The 19,024-nt window shown below is 39.2% G+C and overlaps 1 protein-coding gene across 1 annotated transcript; it reads right to left on the bottom strand.

The window, feature by feature from the left end:
* Nucleotides 1-11,920: 11,920 nt before the first annotated feature.
* On the bottom strand, nucleotides 11,921-19,024 carry NDUFS6 (NADH:ubiquinone oxidoreductase subunit S6). Its single transcript, XM_074897800.1, has 4 exons — nucleotides 18,854-19,024; nucleotides 17,990-18,043; nucleotides 13,955-14,077; nucleotides 11,921-12,067 (listed from the first exon to the last, which is right to left on the bottom strand). The coding sequence occupies exons 1-4, from the start codon at nucleotides 18,980-18,982 to the stop codon at nucleotides 12,002-12,004; spliced, it is 372 nt and encodes a 123-aa protein (XP_074753901.1). The 5' UTR covers nucleotides 18,983-19,024; the 3' UTR covers nucleotides 11,921-12,001.

The raw sequence follows: 19,024 nt of genomic DNA on the forward strand, positions 1-19,024 counted from the left end.
ACAGACAAAAAGAGAAAGGGGCGGGGAGGAAGAGGTAAGAAAGGTGTGTGTGGTTGGATTCAGAGTCCAGAAAACACTGCTTGTGTTTCTACCTTGGTTACCATTACACTAACTGGAACAATAGCCAGATTGTTAGACTATTTGCCAAGGAACGAAAGCTCTAATGCCTGTGCTCATTACTTGCAAGTTTGCACTGTCAGCCTTGTATACAACAAAGTACTCTTACTGTAAGAAAGCAGCCATATCCATCTTTTTGCAACATTTTGCCATCATCCAACCAATTCAGCAGAAATTCAGGCACTCAGAAAGAAACATGCAGGAGGAAAGCAGACACTAGCTTAAGAGGCTATGACACTCAGTTAGGTGCAGTATGGTTTAGGATCCCAGCACACACTTCCTTACATTGTTTGTTTTCATTAGATTATCCCTGAATCAGAAAAATCCTCTCCACCAAACTAGGCATAGTCTGGAGAATAGAATAATCTATGGATGATTGAGAGTAAAATGAAATAAAACAGGCATTTCCTACAATTTATGTTATTTTTTTCTGATCTCCACAACTATAATTCATAGAAAAGGTCATTTCTTCAGAGGCTGATGTACAGAACCTTAGTTAGTCTATTAACACCAAAACCCATAAAAGCTTCAGACTGAAATATTTCTACACAACATGTATTCCCACATGATTTTCACTTGACTGTGGATGTAGGTTCCCACTTCATTTACCATTAATTTGCTTATGGAGCAGGTGAATTAAGAGAAGTCATCATTATGGGATTAGCTCAAAGGGTTTCATTAATGATCAAACAACGATCAAATGGTAATTCATCAATGATTGAATGAAAATCAAACAGTGGTTAAGCAATAATTGAAAGCTAGTGATTTAGACAGTGGTGAAACACTCTACTTACCACACTTGTAATAATTAAACTATAGCTGGATATAGATAAATGTCACTAGTATACATTAGGCCTAATGTAAAATATCACTTACCTCAGTATAGATGTCAGATGCCAGGTCAGGGGTGTCTCAGCCACGAGGAGTCAGTCACCCCAAGAAGTGTCCCTGCTGAGGGGGTGATCGCCGCCAAGCAGCCTGCTGCCCCACAGGAGAGATTGGTGGGCTTGAGGGAACTATGAATTTTTATTGCGTCAGGTGACTGACTCGTAGTCAATCTGCACCTTTGGTGTATGTGCAGGTGTAGCAGTTTTAGTTTTGTCTAGTCCCAGCTCAGGCTGGCACTGTTAGCTCCTGCTAAGAGACGGTCTCGGCTCCTTAGGCCTGGCACAGCCCTCAGGTCACACAGCAAGGCTGGCTTCAGCCAGGTCTCCTTGCTGGTGACACCCGAACCAACATGCTGCTCACTCATCCAGAGCAGGGATACCCCTCACAGGCACCAGCAAAGGCTGAGGTTATTCCAAATAAATTTGTGGCAGGTAAACCAGTACATATTACCTGCATACATGGCATTGCATGGAATGGCCCAAATGGAGGTAAGCAAGCCGATGGAGTCTGTGAAATAGAGAAGTGTAGAAAAACCTCACATTTTGTTGTACTAGATTGTAATAGATTTATAACATCAGCTTCTTTTCAGCTTCCAAATATACGGATTTTCATCAGATTATGTGAAAAAAATTTTAAGAAAGAGGTGGTATACAGAATTAATAAATAGAACAAAATGGAATTCCCTGAAATACCAATAAGCTACCTACCAAGAAACTGTCACTGACCAGTAAGATCATCTGTTTGAGCAACACAAGAATTTGAACATTGAGTATGAAGGTTTGTTTCCTTTTTGAAAGGAGGAAAAAAAATTCATAGATTATGACCACATAGATAATAAAAAATCAGGTTATTCATCATTCTGACCTTGGATGAAACAGAGGCAATTTCAAGACAGCAAGTTTTACATGCTTCTTCCTCTTTGACTTGAATGGGTACAGCACAGCAGACCAGGTGTCTTGATTCACAACATTTTATTTCCAAGTATTTTTTTCTGTTCCCATAGCAATACAGTCAGTTACAGAGTTAATAACAGCAAATGTGGAAGTGACTAACTTCATCAAATAAAGTGAGCAACCTCAAGAAATCAACCATTTTTTTTGTTCATTAAATAATAAACAGAAGTGTTATTAGAACTGTTGGAAAAGCCTTCTTAAAATAATGTGGAGAAGGTTGAAAAAAAAAATCTTAATGGAATGGGACTTCGTTTTTCCCAAAACACTTCTGGTTTGCAGCATATTTTTCAAGTATTCAGATAGAACTTCAGAACTGAAAAGTTGGAAAATGAGGGGTTTCACATGTGATGAATTAAAAAAATAAATAAATGAACCCTGCCTTGGGTATTCCTCCTTCCACGACAAACACACACATACCCGTATTTGCAAAGCAAACAATCACAGAAAAAAATTATTATTATGAAACTTTTAACACTTTTCAACCAGTCAAGAACTTTGGATAAGAGCCTGCTTTAAGAGGGAATAGCAGATTATAGTCACAAATAACTACATAAACTATTGATGCATAAGATCATAACAAACCAAATGAAACAAAAGATAAAAACAGTAGAAAATAGGGAACACAGAAAGTGTTCTCCATAAATTAATCAAAACTCAAAGAACAGAGGACACAAGGAAAAATGCATATTGTAAAAGATATAAGGCCAGTAAATGTTTTGTGTACATTATGAAAAGTTTTACACTATTGTTATATTTCTGTCATTAGATGAAATTAGAAATAGCTAGGTGGCAGATTTCAGAAAGCTGCTTCAAATGAGGAAATCCTTGTCAAACAAGGATGTTCCTTATTAGGGAAGGCCTGATACCAAGCAAAACTGATATCCAGAATTAGAAAGAAATACAAAACCACATCTGGCTATGCAAATATTTGCAGAGGAGTAAAAATAAGACAGAGACAGAACTGCATACAAAGCGATTTGAACCACTCAGCTGAGCACATCTAAGCTCAATGAAATTTCATACAACCAAGTGCAAGGTCACACAGTCAGAAACAGAACTAGCATACAGAACAAATCTATAGCATAGGAACTGCTAGGATCTAAAGGGCATAGAGGACAACCAAGTCTGCATAAACTTCCAGCACTATGCTATCCAAGAAGGTGAATGTGTTCCCTTGTATACGAAGGGGATTCCCTCCCCAACATTGACTTTCTGCATACAGCAGCAATGTGCTTAATGCTAAGCTATTACATTCACTGTAGCTAATCATATTTTAAAGGTGCTGAAAAGTTGCTGAGTCACAAAGAAAACCCAAAAACAAAAAACAAACCAAAACAACCCATTCTGTGCACCTCAGCAAAAGAAAAGTTATAGGATAAAGTATATAAAACCTTCATGGAGGTAAAATAACAGACACTAATCACTTTCTTTTAATGGAGCAGGAAACAACAAGAATGAGCAGCAAGATGCTGCCATCAACAGCATCTTTAAACATTACCATATTAGCTTTCTTACTGTTTTCTGAAGGCTTACTTGTGTTCCAAGAGGTTAGATTTGTCAATATCTGTGACAGGGAAAGCTCTTCAGCCAATTGTTTTCAATGTTATCCAGTCCTGCAAATGTAAAGGTTTTTACTGGGAGTATATGCCTCACATCCTTTCCATCTACTGATGGAATAGAATATATTTCACCATTGTTCAATACAAGTATCATCTGTTTTCCAATCACAGAACATTATTAAATATTTTATCTCCTTTTAATATTTCTGGTATTTTCATCTCTTTAATGTAGACCACTCTCAAGGATTATTGTTTGGGGTTTTTTTGTTGTTTGTTTTTTGGTTTGGTTGTTTAGGGATTTTTAAACTATACCTTAAAAGCCCTTCCAACTGCTCTTAGCATTAAAAAAAAGATAGATATTTCACTGCTAGGCTCCTCCAAAATGTCTCAGTATGATGACTTCTAATTTATGCTGATTGTCAGAAACATCAGACATTTCATGATTAAACAGTAAACACTTTATTCCATGGCTGTTCTTGAGGAAGATACTGTTATCCAACACAGGACATGCTGAATACAAAGCCATGGAAAACCTGGAAGCCACTGTAATCCAGAGTGGCATTTAAGAGGGTAAGCAAAGCTTAGAAAAGTATAAGCCTCTTCATTCCGGAATCTGGTGTAGTATCAAGAGGACCACAAAAGCGATATTGAGAAAAATAAAATTATGGTAACCTTTGGGAGCTGGGACTTAAGTTTTAATGGAAACAATCCTTTTTCATTTTCATCCCAATAAATAGTGCAGATTTCACATATTTTAACTGAGAAAGTAAGAACAGATATTAATTCCTCTAATTGTCCTAAAGCACTGACTTCTTAATTTTAGTTAGTCTGCATTTGTTGGGCCCTGAGCAGATGATGACAATTCCTCATCATGATAACCATCAAGTTCTAAGGTTTGATCTTTTCCCACATTGCTACAAAGCCAGAGATTCTTTTGCAACAGCAGAGTTCAAGTCCCCATCTCTCAGACTGCTAGAGTATTTTTGTGGGAAAACAAAGTTCAAGTCCTTTCTGTGCCTTATTCAGAACAAGGTCTGGAGGACATTTTTAACAGCACCACTGTTCAACAGAACCAGTGTCTCTGGCCTGATAACACAATCCATAATGGCTTCCAGATTCCAGCCTTGTTTCAATTAATACACATTTTACAAAATATCAACCTTAAAAACAGAATCAGGAACGCTGCAGAATCTACTGCAGTGCTTGGTAAATCACACTGTGAAGCCCCATTTCTCCTGGTCTGAATCTGCTTGTCTATAGCTTCCAGCCACTAGATCTTACCCTTTTCAGCCAGACTAAAGATCCCATTATGAGGGTTTTGTTCCCTGCATTTGTACTGGTAGGCTCTGATCAAGTCATCCCTTAACCTCATTTATAAGGAAGTGCAAAGATGAAGCTTGTTAGATCTTTCACTACACAACACATTTTCTACTCTAGTAATTAGTGCCATGGCTTTCCCTGAACTTTGTCTAATTTAGCCATACTAATTAATGAACCACAGACCTCAAACCGGACACAGTATTCAAGTAACAAATGCACTCATGTGAAATTCAGAAAGATCTACCTACTCAATACACCTCTATTTATTCCCCAAAAGTTCATTAAAGAAATTTAAGATACAGAATTGAACTGGAAATTCATAGCGATACAATGATCAACAAACTCCCCCAGACAAACATAATAGGCAATGGTTTCTGTTACGTGAAGTTAAGGCTGCTACTCACACAGGATAAATTGCCACTCAGGCTGTTACAGTAATCACTTCACAGAAGTTTTGCAATAAATACAGACATCATTTTATTTTTCCTGTACATTTCATTGCACTGGAACACATTCAGCTTTGTGTCAACTTTGGTTGGGTAAGCGGCAGCAAAGAGTATCACTGCTGAATCCTCTTCCTTAACAGTGCTTCATCTTTCCAATCCTCGGCAAACCATCAGTAGCTATTACGTGGGTTTTTTAGGACATTGATAAGAAGCTAAGTGCCATAGGGCTGAGAAAGGATGCCATCAAGAATCCAAGAGGAATGCATCCTTTCAGCAGTGAGTCTCACTTTACACTGACATTTTCACACCTAAGAATTAGCTACCCTTTAATACAGGTAAAACATGTGAAGTGTTGCTGGCTGATCACACAAGACTTTCATTTCTGAATAAAAATATGGACTACTAAGTCTAATCTTTACTGAAATCAGAGGATATTACATTAACTTTTGGCTTTATCAACCAGTACTTCTAATTTCATCAAAAATACATCATGCTAGCTTGACATGGTCTGGTTTTCCTATAACTCATGTTGATTGGCACTAATTATACAACTCTTCTTTAATTCATTATTAATTAGGTCCCTTATTATTTTGCCCAGAAGTGTTGTCAAGCTGACAGACATGTAATTATCCAGGTCATGCCTTTTACCCTCTTTGACTGTTGGCACGTTAGCCATTTTTGTGCTCTTTCTCCAGTATTTCAAAGCTTATCAAAAATCAACATTAATGATACAGGAAGTTCATTGGACAGCCCTGTTGAAACTAATTATCTGGGCATGCTAATTTAAAAATGTCTAAATTTAGAACCTAGTAAAGAGCAACCCCTTGAGTGCCTATTACTGGAAATTATTTCATTGACTTCCCATTATACAATTACATAATATAACACATACATCTTTTAGTTTTTCTATCTTTTTACATTGCTTAACAATTTCACCACATTCTTCTCACATTAGACTAATACATCTGTTAAGACTCTATCCGATTCTAAGGTAATTCAGTGTTTCTTATCAACCTTAGTTATGCTTGCTGTTGGTCTTCTTTCTCTTCTGTTGTCTTCAGCCTTTTACAATATATGTATTACTTAATTTTACAGCTCTGCTAGCTGTCCTCTGAACATGTTTTCAACCCATGTGACCTCCTTTAGTCGTGGATCTAAGCCACCAAGTAAAATTCCCATATAGCACACCCAACTTTTTTTAAAAAACTTTTTCTTTTTAACCTGACTAAATACTCACAAAACAACCAGCTCATTATTATTTTCTACCTTTTACAAATACCTGTGATTTGACCTTTAAAACAGTCAATCAACCTCTTCCCTACCATTTGGGATTTTGTAGACCTCTATCATAAACCGAAACAGACTAGGAGTCCCAGACTACTCGATCTGTCCTTCCTTCTACAGCAGTCTTTATCACAGAATAATCTAGGTTGGAAAGGACCTTGAAGATCATCCAGTCCAACCATTCACCTAGCACTGACAGTTCCCAACTACACCATATCCCTCAGTGCTTTGTCAACTCGACTCTTAAACACCTCCAGGGATGGGGACTCCACCACCTCCCTGGGCAGCCCATTCCAACGCCTCACAACCCGTTCTGTAAAGAAATGCTTCCTAATATCCAGTCTAAACCTTCCCTGGTGCAACTTGAGGCCATTACCTCTTGTCCTGTCGCTTATTAATTGGTTAAAGAGGCTCATCCCCAGCTCTCTGCAGCTTCCTTTCAGGTAGCTGTAGAGGGTGATAAGGTTTATCTTTTATCTTTTTACCTTTCTCTAAGCTTTTTCCCATTCTATTTTTTTTTTTAATAGGGGGACCAGAACTGTACAGAAAATACAAGAGGTGAGTAAAAAGTTAGCATAACTGTTTTCTGCTTCACACATTCATATGCTGCCCAAGTTATTTTTCTGTACAGCCTAACTACCCATATGAAGCACTCAAAAAAAGTAGAGTTTATGCAGTATTTTACCAGGTTGCTATACTACAAAGTCTCTTAGATCTTTCTCCTATGTTTGTAATTAGTCCAAAATAAAGAGATCTTATTTTAATCATTAATGACCATAGTGAAAGCAGTCTAGATTTCACGATCCACACAACATTAAGAGAAAGCCTAGCCAAATGCTCGCCTACTTACATCACTTCGATTTATGCCTTAGACCAAGTGACAGTTGCAGAAAGAACAGGCTTTCAAGTTAGGCACTCTTACTGAAGCAGGAGATAAGCATTACAGGCTGTTCCAGTGAGACAAATTTATCATGATAACCATTGCTTTTGTCAAAGACCTAGTTCTTAACAAAGGGATAGGGTGGGAGAGATGCAACAGAAACATGGAAGAGTACAAAAATTAAAATAGGAAGAAAGTTAAAAAATGTAAAGGAAATATGAAAGTTAACAAAAGATGGGAAAATACCTACAAAACTGCGGCTAGTTTTACAAATTCCATAATGTTTGAGTATATTTTCATTTCACAACTGGAGTCACCCTGCTTACACTGCTTAGGGATAAGAACTTTTTGCTTGCATTCTAGCTCTCACTACAATGACTTCTCCACTAGAAAGTCCTGTTGATAGCATTTGTCTGGCATACAGCTGCCAGAACGTCAGTAAAAACGTGTGCACAGCAGGCTGACAGGGAGGACTTCCTAAAGCAGGATGTTGTATCAGCAGAAGATGTATGGATAAGTGCAGTTATGCATATTCTCACAGCATTTGCGTCACACTATGGGAAACTAACAGCCCCTTTAAAATAAGGGAGGCACTTTAAGGCAGTGTTCCCAGCGCTGCATCACATCATTTCCATACTGCACAGATTACATTCCTGCTTCCTCCATTGCATTTCCATAATTTGTTCTTTCACATGGCAATTTTTGCTTTGTCATCTTAATTTTTGACACCTGAATGCTGAGGATTTTGGATGGTGAAATCAGCATCAAGTGACTGGATAGCAATGCAAACCTGGAACAATCAATAATGACTGCATAACTTTCAGGTGCAGAAAAATAACTTCCAGTAACTGCCAGTTAAATCCACCATCTCTCAAAGATATCTGAGCTGCACAAGCTGCTTTGTGTATGGAAAAACTGATAATCATCATGTTCCACTTGCAACCCCTCCACTGCAATCAGTCAGTAGAAAATTATTTGGGATTCAGAAAGCCTGGAGCAAAAGCTGTCACTACCTGGGTATGCAAGATCTTCAACATGTAGCTTGCTGCACAGGCTACTAGCACCGGGCAATGCCCAACAAAAATAACAGCATGTGAAAGGGTCATCATTCACATCAGAGTGACATTTACGGCAATGATACATATCATGTTTTTAATTCTCCTTTTTTTTCCTCTACTATGTTGCCTCCGATTATGAAAATTGAAACTGCTATTCTTCTCTAGTTACACAAGTCCCAGCTGACCTCTGGAGAGGGAGACACATGACAATTTGCACCATGAATTTTATGACAAGGTGAATGGAGGGTCATTTTTCCCTGATCAATCTATTCCACTGGCAAGACTGAGTTGTCAGATGTGCTCCTCAAGGATCCCAGACTTTCTAAATTTAGATGACATACTGAGACCACCACATAAAAGACTGAATTGCCTCTCAAAACAACGTAGACCAATAACAAGGAACACATTAAAGAATGGCAACAACATGGATATTACAAACCAAGCATTTCTATTGCTGTTACATTATGCTGTATTTTAGCTGATACTCTTATCTGATACTCGCAATAGCATTAAATAAAAAGTGCAAGGATCACTAGCAGGTCAGAGAGTAAGTATAGGGATACTATTTGCTGATTTGGAGAAGCCTGTTACAATAGCAACTTCCAGAGCATTATCAAATGCCACGTGACTGAAGTTTTAAAAAAGGTGCACCTTGCCCATTATGCTGTAGCCATAGGAGTGCTTTGTGCTCTTGTGAGCAAACAGGACTTGCCTTGTAAATTTATTTTTGTTACTTTTTAATTAGAGGACAGAGAGCTACCAAGTAACGTGGGGAAAAGGATGGATGGTCCTTATTTTGGAAGTTTAAATACACAGTGATTTTCACCAAGAAAAGCTTAACATATGTGGCAGTAAATGGAAAAGAGCCTATTTGCTTTTAGTAGGTAAAGGCAAGATGTATGTGTCAAGACAAGCTACACATCAATATAGACTACTTCATATTTCCATAGTGATAAACTATGGCTTGTACTCTGGTAATCAGTGTAAGAGACTATAGTTCCAGCCTGGAATAAATTATCTACAAAGAACAGAACAGTGACTGATAAGAATTTAAGAATGAGTTTTATTCCATATTGCTCCCTAGTCTGAATTTGTTGCCTGAAAACTGTTATGCTGATTTGGTACTTACATGTTTTAGTCTGTCCTTGCTTTGATACTGATGTGTTTTAGTGTGTCCTCAGAGATCCATTTTCGCATGTATATGCTTATGACCACACCACATTGAAAGTTTCTGCTTTCCCACACTTCTTTTTTCTGCGGATCAAGGTTGGCATTTCCACAAGTATGTGGATGGTGTGGCTCAAAGTGCAAGACTTCATATAAACAGCCATTCCCAACTAGATATATAAACACAGCACACAGGAAACATTAAGGAGCAAAGTCTGAAGTTTTCCTATGAAGACCACCAGAGCAAAGCAGAGACCTTCTTTGTTTCACTGGTGTTAACAGCTTCACATATCAGAAGTACTTTAGGGAGAATATCCAAGAACAGCATTCCATAGTTGAGACCAGTGAGATGGGATTTGTCTGGGTCCTCAGTAGATGCTGTGCCAATTTAAACACTGTTAATTTATTATGAGCAGCAGTGATGCAAGCAGATGTATTATTCATAAGAAAATCAAAGGCCCAAGGAAGAAGACCACATACAATTACTTATTTCAGGTCTCTTTGCAGCATCAGAGAACAGTGCCAGCCAAGATGCTCTACAAACTGGTAGAGTCAGACTACAAAGCAATCAGATTTATGCTTAAAGACAGACACTGTAAGTTCAATTACTTTATATTTAGAGCTGGAGATGGACTTACAGAAGACCATTTATAATATATTTATGTTCAGTTGACAGATCATTTGCATGAGGTCAGATAGGCTGAATGCAAGTTATTGGGTTTTATGAAAGATCCTTTACCATCTTTGTACATGCTCAGGTGCTACTCAAAACGCAACATAAGTCTTCTTGAACTTAGCCACTGCTCTCTCTAACACTACAAAACTACAAATATCGTAACAGCCATCTAGCCTCAGTTAGACCCTGAGCTTATAAAAATGTCAGTGCTCAGTAACCTACACTGAACTTACAATGCATAACTAACATTAACTTCCTAAATCTAGGTCATTACGAAGAATCAATTGAAGGCCAGTCAGATGATCACTGAAACCAGCAGCAATGGAAAGGAGAAAAAAGGATGGAAGGAAAAAGAAGGGGAAGAGACAGAAAGAGAGGTTAAGTTCTTGAAGGTGGAATGAATGAAAAAAGACGAGGGGTGTATGTGCTTGTGAGTAATTGCAGTATAGCCTCCAAACACACAACTTCTACAGACAGAATAGTTCAGGCCTTGCTTTAAGCCTGACTCTGTTGGTTCAACTTCGTCTATAAATTGACACAAGCAAGTTAAGCAGTTGTGCGCTCACATAATTTGTTATCACCACATCAATTTAACTATGTGATATAAAGAGCAGATTTAGAATCATGCCTAAGTAAACTTTGGCCAAGCAGCAATTATCACCTGGGACCATGTTCCATCCTGAGCATTTAAAAAAAAAAGAGTAACTTACTGACAACAGATTAAAATGCTCTCTGGAGCAAAGACCAAAGTTCAGACCCTTCTCCAGACAGAGACCCCGAGAGTCACGCTTATATGATGGAATGATATGTAAGTGAAATTAAGCAAGGTAGATGATGTCCTACAGCCAGCCTCACACAGTCTAGGTGGTGTCACAGGTAGGTGGATGCTCTCATTGTCAGATTATCTGTGTTGAAGGAGCAGAAGCTGCTACCTGCAATGGAGCAATCCCTACTTTGAGTCTAACAAAACTCAGTTCCTGAAGAGATTTCAAGAGTGTGAATCCCAAGCAGAATCAGATATTTACATCTCTGAGCCTCTCAACTGGAGGACAAATGTTTGTGTCCTCACCTTTCACTTGTGCCAGCTTAGGTAGTTCTCCAGCTCACACTGATTACCATTCTAAAGGCACTGACTGTTTTTTTTAAACAAATAGCAAGTGTAGCTACTTAATTCAGGGATGACAATCTTGCTTCCAGGAGTAACCGTTGTAATGCTGAATATCATGGTATCTTTGTGCTTCCATTTGTAAATCTAGCTAAAGATACTAGTCCACAAAGCAAATTAAGTGACAAACAATGCCAAAAGACAAACATCAGTCAACATTTACATCTAATTCAGTGTTGAAAAGAATATAAATCTACCCAGTACAAACCGAATCTATGCTGCAGCCAAACACCACTTCCAAGCATGCAAGAAGTCTGCCAAACAAGGCAAGGCATTTGTTCCATGAAAATCAAATTAAGTACAAACAGATATTATAATACCATTCCACTCTCAAATACCTGACAAGCTGGGTTTTAAAAAGGTACAGACTGGACTTTCCACAGTCAAGATAAACACAAACACTAATCTTGGGTTTCTAAATATATTGTTTATTTATAGTTAAACTTTAACATCTGAACAGAAATCTACAAGCACACAGGAATGATCTTTCAGTGATGTTTCTGTTTAAACTGAAGTCCACAGTAGCCACATGTTCCAGTCTTTGTATCTTTGTCCTGCAAAAATATAAAAATACAACAACTGCTAGTTTCACTTTACAAAACTTCTAGAAATTACAGATTTTCTCTTATTTATATGTGCCATCTTAAAACAGATGTTTCAATAGCTGAAGTACAGAGTTTAATCTTATTTGAAACACTGGAAGTAAGAATGATGATATGAGGTTCATGCTTGATTTCTGTATCCTATGGAGCTTCCTTTCTGCCAGTCTTTTAGTTAGCAGGCCTAATCTCAACCATATCATTTTAAAGTCAGCCAAGTGACATCTCTTCAGCAATAAAGGATCCTCTTACTGAACTGAACATCTTAAGTCAGTTCAGTTAGACCTATTCCAATGTTCTGAAAAGATCATTTCATATTCTAACACAGAATAGGATTTCACATTCCCAAGTTATATCTAGAAAGGAATTTTGGCCAGTAATGTAAACTGTTAGTTACAGGAAGGAGGAAATTTTAGTAGGATTCCAGGAGGAATTCTAAAAGAACATTTTAGAGAAAAGTAGCAGTTACTACTGTATAAAATTTTATTCTTATCTCCAAAAGATACATTTAATTTTTTTTTTTTTTTAATTTAGCAGTGTGACTGCCAGCCACTGTTGTAGTCCTCTTTAACATGGCAAAAGACAAGACAGTTAGATAAACACTAAAGGATCTTCTGTTATTTAGCAACATGACTATTTGTAGACATCAAGTGAAGTAAACTCATGGTTCCCCTTCCTTAATACAGGATTAGAAGTGAAAATTCCAGACTACCCTCCACCCCTGAAAGCCTGAATTTCAACAGGGGAAACAAACTGGTCTAATACCATTCTCTCCTTACAGACATTAGCTTTCAAGAACGAAACCACAGACGTCTTGTAATTTGATTGTTAACACAAAAAGATCTCAAAATTCACAAAAGCATTCCTCAAGGAGAGCATGACACAGGTCAAACAAATCAACATAAATGCAAGAAGTTAACTGAAGACTGAAGAACACAAGCTTCCCAAGTCTTATAAATTATAACTGCCAAGCATTTGACTTTAAATAAAGTAAAACCAATCATTATAAAGTGCTTACTTTGTTCTAAAATAGAAATGCTTGTGATTACAGTTAGGACTTGCAACAACACTGACTCTAAGGGACACCAGCTCTCCCCCACCATTCTTTTGGGTATTAAGCAAATGTCAAAGTTGAAGTGAGCAAGCAAAGATTTTAAGACACGTGCAGTCAGGGTCTACTTGAGACCAGTACCTAAACAGCAGGTCATCGTTGATTCCACCAAGGCCATATGACAGTACTACTCTCTAGAATACAAATACACTGGAAACTATCACTACTGTCAGTGTAAACACAAAGACTGTAAGACTTTTATTCTTCACTGATTCTCCAATCCTGATGGAAACTTCATCAGAAACATCAAAACTGATGGAAACCTTCAGAACTACCAAGATTCTCAAAGACTGAAAGAGTTTTATTGTGGGTTTTTTAATTAAATGTACAGGATTCAAAATAAATTGCATAATCCTAAAAATACTGAAAATGTATCCTCAATCTATACTGTAACATTTAAACAATTAATTTCCCAAAACACAGCTATCATATCATTTTTTGCTCACAAGGCACTGCTTGCTCAAATTATTTCATAGGTTTTCTTTTTTTTTAAAAAAAAAAAAGGATTGTCCCATCAAACAATCAAGAGCAAGAAATGCCTGGTAACCTCAAATGGAAGCCCTCTAGCTCTTCTGAGTAGAAGTCTTAATTTTGTATTAGATAACAAATAAAATTAACCCCTCAGGTGGTAAATCCATTTACTTTGTTAAACTAACATGCCAAAAAGCAAATGATCTTACAAACAAGAACTGGCAGGCAAAACACGCTATACACAGATCAAAATATATTACCAAGTTTATGTATACTTTAGGATGTCCCAAAGCACCACCACCACCATCACATGATATCACTCTGCTTTCAACTTCACTCACAGGCTGCTCTGCTATCAAATCAATCGCAAAATTCTTGTTCACCTGTAAGAGAAAGAAAAAAAGCTTTCAGATACCTCTCCCACTCAAACAGAAAGCAATTGCTATTTGCCACCTCCCCAAGCAGTTCCACTACAGTCATCTTGAGAAGTTGCTGCATGTTTTCTCCCACCTCCTCCACCAATTCTTAGGCTGTGCTATAAGCCAGATCAGTGAATTAAGGATGTTAAACTCTGCAGAAGTAAACCCCATCCCCTGATACACAGGCCACATCAGTGCTCAGGTTTACAACATGACCTTAAGCAGATTCAGCAGAGGTGAGCAGGAACAAGCAACCCAAAACAGAAGATATTTAACTGACACTGCCTCTGTATTGTGCTTTAGTGACTACATGATAAAATTGCAAAAGACTCACTGCTGATAAACTCAAAAATAATGGTGGGACAAGTAAGGTCAGGAGTGAGATAAAACAACTGCTGGTAATTTAGAGCCTCTCACCATGCACCTTATTCTATTGCTGCACAGGAACCTCAGGAAAACATAAACATGGTGTGTAACAACAGAGTCAGAAAGGCAAATTGTTCAGCATTAGAAAAAAAAAACCCCAAACATCTAAATGTCACTACATCATTCTGTATATCTATCTTACACACACTTCCTGAATATGCACATCACTGACCGAGTAGGGCTTTTTCCTAGAGCACGTCTAAGTGGCCTGGCAAACATATCCACCTCCAGACAGGCCTGTGATGCAGCACCTTGTGCCTCAGCAGGACCTACAGCACTCAGGCACAGTGCTTCCCTCCCTCATCCACACCAGCCTCTTCCAACACGGTCTGTGCCAGTGCTGGGCAACCAACCCAACCCCTCAGGTAAACATGCTGCAGGAGGGGCCAGTTTTTTCAAAGGCAATGTTATACGCATGAGAACATAAAATATGCACACTTGAAGACCCAAAGAAGGCACTACAGACAGAGCAGTAGATAAGGTTCATAAATATGCTGGTATTTGAATGCAGATGACATTCTTAGGGAAAAGATAGGGATCCATTTAATGGACACTTAGCTAAGAACTACAATGGTATTTTTATACAGTTTTAGTACACAGCAACTTTGGATTTTTCACCAAGCCTCCAATTCAGTCCCCCCAAAATTTGCATTTTTGGTATAGCAGTGGAAAAGTCAAGTTTTGCCAACAACCGGATTTTCTTTACTTAGAGATGATGACAGCTAAATAAAGTTAACGAAAAATTAACTTTCAGTATTGAAGCAAATTGGCAACTCATTGCCTGGGGCCTGTGTCCTCAAGTCTCACGTAATCTTTGCCAGGCTGCAAGGATTTTTACTGCTGCTTTTAATAATGCTCAAAAGTGTGCGTCCTTCATTTCATGATAAAGGAGGGATACACCACCATGATGCACCTCTGCTTCAAGAACAGAAGCAGAACTCCACTCTTCCCAACATTTCTTAACCACAAAGGTATTTGTGGGGATGGGGGAAGCAAGAACCTATCATCTACTGTACAGCTACAACTTGTCTGTGCTTCAGCCAAACAAGAGAATCTAGGCATTTGCCGGGAAAACATGACAGAAAACAAAGAGACTGAGAAATAAAAAAAAGTAGTGGTTCAGTTACATCGTGTCCCTTCAATTAAAGCACAGCGCTAGTTAGCAGGAAGGGGCTGTTTCCCTCAGCACATCCAAATGCTCCTTGCCAAATGTATAATTCAGTGAGCAATTTTTTTCCTGGCTGTAGTGCCAGTTTGACAATCCCATTGCTGCTTCTCTCCACCTACTCGCCTGTACCAGTACATGGTCTGGGAAGCTGAGAGATAAAACCAAACTTGGAATTGACCCAGGTCCAAAGATCCAGAGAGAAGGCAGGAGGTTATACTTAAACTGAACCAGCTCTGAGATCAGTTCTCCTCACAGCTTCCGCTGCTGCACCAGCCTAACAGAAAGGGCAGAGCCAAAGCAGGAACAGCGGTGTTGAATTAGGTCCTGTGGTAAAAGGGCAGGATGACCCCAGTCGAACCATGGGGGATGCAGTTTGACAGCTGCCATGCTCAATTTTCTCACATCTACTTGTTTTAGGCCCTTGCCAGAGATCACTAGTCTCCCAGTTCTCTACATCCAGCACGGAGAACAATGATTTTTAGCTAAAACACATGGATTTCATTAACAATTAGGCTGGCAGAACCAAGGAGGACAATAACTCTGGGCCATGCCCCCAGGCCTAGCCACTGCCCGGAGAGGCCATGTGCAGCACCCAGGCATGGGCCCAGACATTCTCAATGAGGGCATCTGCGTCCAGAGTCTGCATCCCCAGTCAAGAAAGCTGCTGACACTGGACTGGGCTGGTCACAAGCCAGACTCAACCATTTGGAGCGTACTCAAGACAAAGAGAAGAAACAACCAAGAAAGTAGAGTCACCAACTTCGCAGGCCAGCTTTACCTTCAGAAACAAGACAACATTCAGACTAGAGACACGGGTGTGAAATGCTAATACTAGCAGCTGAATCACACTGGGGGATAATGGCAAAACTCCTAGAGAGAGATCCTGTTAATAAGTACAGATGAAGATTGCTTTAGTATTTAACATGTAAATTTTGTTCCAATTCCACAATTAAAACTCTGTCACCACAGAGTCTGAAACCAGCTGCTGGCAAAGGCATATCAGAGGGACCAGTGCCCTGTGGAGAATTAGGCTTAAGGAGCATTTCCTTCAAAGTTTCAGAAGTAGCACAAAAACAGCTACTGCATTTGGGAGGGACCTACTTTGCCACTATTCTCCTAGAAGTAAACTACTTCAGCATTTTAAGTGACATTTTCATTTAACTGCTTCCCATGTGGAATCCCCATTTTTGACACACAACGTGAATTAAATTGTATCCATGATACAATGAGGTAAACTCAATACAAAAACTCAGAAATCAGTATAAATAAATTAGTTCAGTTTAATTTAGGAAGGGAATAATTACAGTCAACTACATTAAAAATCTACCACACCTTATATTTAATGCCTCTACTACACATACACATTTATAACATTATTATGTATATATCTATATAACTAAGGCACTAATAAGATGCTCAGGCATTGAGGAATACAATTTATCTGAAACAATCTTTTTCTCTCCCAAAGGCCAGCAGATCCCTCATGGAGCTGTGGTGCTCGATCATTGGAAAAATCTTGCTGTTAAAAGACTTAAAATTTCACATTACCCAGTCTACTGACAAACAGCAGCAACAGGGCCCACAAGATAATTCACAGTAGCACATTTGGCTAGTGGTAGTGCTACTAGACTCTGCCTTTGAGGCTTCATTATTTCAGACTACTCTAAATTTTGTTACTTCACTAATCCAGCAAATGCTTCCCAGGCTCTGGAAATGGCCTCATTAAAAACTCATTTTGGGTAAAAAAAATCAAGATTTTAACTATGCAGAAGCAAAATAAGCTTCAAAACGCACATTTAGACAGATATATAGATGCAAAATTCAGGAGAGCGTTTAATGATGGGATTTTTCTGAAGACAAATGGCACTAAAAACATGCTTAAAATTTTCTTGAAACACACGCTTAGCACAAAAAGTGGTACAAGTTTAAGATGCTCAAATGCCTACAACTTCCACAGCCTAGATGTAAGGACTTAACAGGTACAAGACAAGTCTTGAATTTCACAAATTTGCCAAAAGTAGGGAGGTACACAGAAGCTTCTATAAACTGAAAGAGAATAGAAAATAGAGAATAGTGAAAATAATATTTTTCACTCTAGTGAAAGCAACACTGAAACCCAAAATCCAAAACAATTTGGTTTTGGTAGGATTTTTTTGTTTGTTTGTTGGTTTGTTCGCTTTTTGGGGTTTTTTAATGACAATCGAGTTGAGGACGTCAATATTGGGTATTAAAAAAACCCACAAACCACCCCCTTTCCCATAACTAAAAGTAGAATGAGTTACCTCCTTTTGTCGCCCAACAAACCTAATTCTTCTGTAATCCTTTTCTTCATATACCTAAAGCACAAAATAAACCTCATCTTATTTAAAAAGTAATGACCATAAACATAGAACACAAAGGCTTACAACACCGTCAAGACTAAATAGTTTAAATATTTTCCTCAGTTTCAAGTATTACCATCATTTCACAAGTATGTACTGCACAGAAAAAGTAGTTTCCACTTCTCACACAGGAAAATAAATTTTAGGTTGGAAAGTGGGAAAGAAAAGGAGGAGTGATGTGGTGTTAAAGCCAGTAAACAGAAGCCTTAGCTCTGACCACAGAGGCAAAGATTTATTACTTATAATGCTGTTCCTTGATCCCACACTGCCATCTGGAAGGTGAACTAAACTAAAAAATTCAAGTTATATACTTATTTACGTTCAAGTCAAGTAACCACAGGGAGAATGTTCCTGCCTTAGCTCCACCAGCCATGCCTCTTTCACGTCTCCGCCAACCTCCCTAGTCCGCAACGGTCAGTTTTTGCATTAAGGCACAGACAAACGGGAGTTACGAGGCACTGACAGGAGGGTACCTCCTACCCGCCAACTCTTCGGCGGTGCCAAATGTCGGATCGAGACCACAACGCCTGGTGAGGGGAACGACCCTGTTCCTAATTAACAGCCGTCCTTCTGAAGCCGCGCGTACCTGCTGCCTACGTGCCGTCCAAGAACACTAATTCCGACAGCGCGCACTGCCTGAAGAAGCGCACCAGCGGGCTGCCCCACCGGGACACGCGGCCCGGACGCGCCCGCCCTCCCCGGGAAGCGGAAGGGCAGCACCGGCCCCCAAGCCGCCCTCCTCTCGCCTCGGCCCCACACGCTCACCTGCCCCGTGTGCGTCACCAGCTCCCCGGTATCAGCGGCCCGCACCCCGTAGGGCCGAGCAGCAGCCACCGCCCGCGGGCGGCTCAGCAGCGGCAGCAGGCGGCGGAAGGTCGCGCCGGGCGCCGCCATCTTAGGGCGGCCACGTGACCCCCAGCGGGGCGGGCGGGCGGG

The sequence above is a fragment of the Athene noctua genome, chromosome 2 (genome assembly GCF_965140245.1).
Source record: "Athene noctua chromosome 2, bAthNoc1.hap1.1, whole genome shotgun sequence".
NCBI classification, from domain to species: Eukaryota; Metazoa; Chordata; class Aves; order Strigiformes; family Strigidae; genus Athene; species Athene noctua.

Coding starts and splice junctions, on each gene's coding strand:
- NDUFS6 (XM_074897800.1), bottom strand. CDS start 18,982: ATGGCGGCGCCCGGCGCGACCTTCCGCCGCCTGCTGCCGCTGCTGAGC. Junction 14,078..17,989: donor TTGTTGGGCGACAAAAGGAG/GTAACTCATTCT, acceptor TTTCTCTTACAG/GTGAACAAGAATTTTGCGAT. Junction 12,068..13,954: donor CTAAAGTATACATAAACTTG/GTAATATATTTT, acceptor ATATTTTTGCAG/GACAAAGATACAAAGACTGG.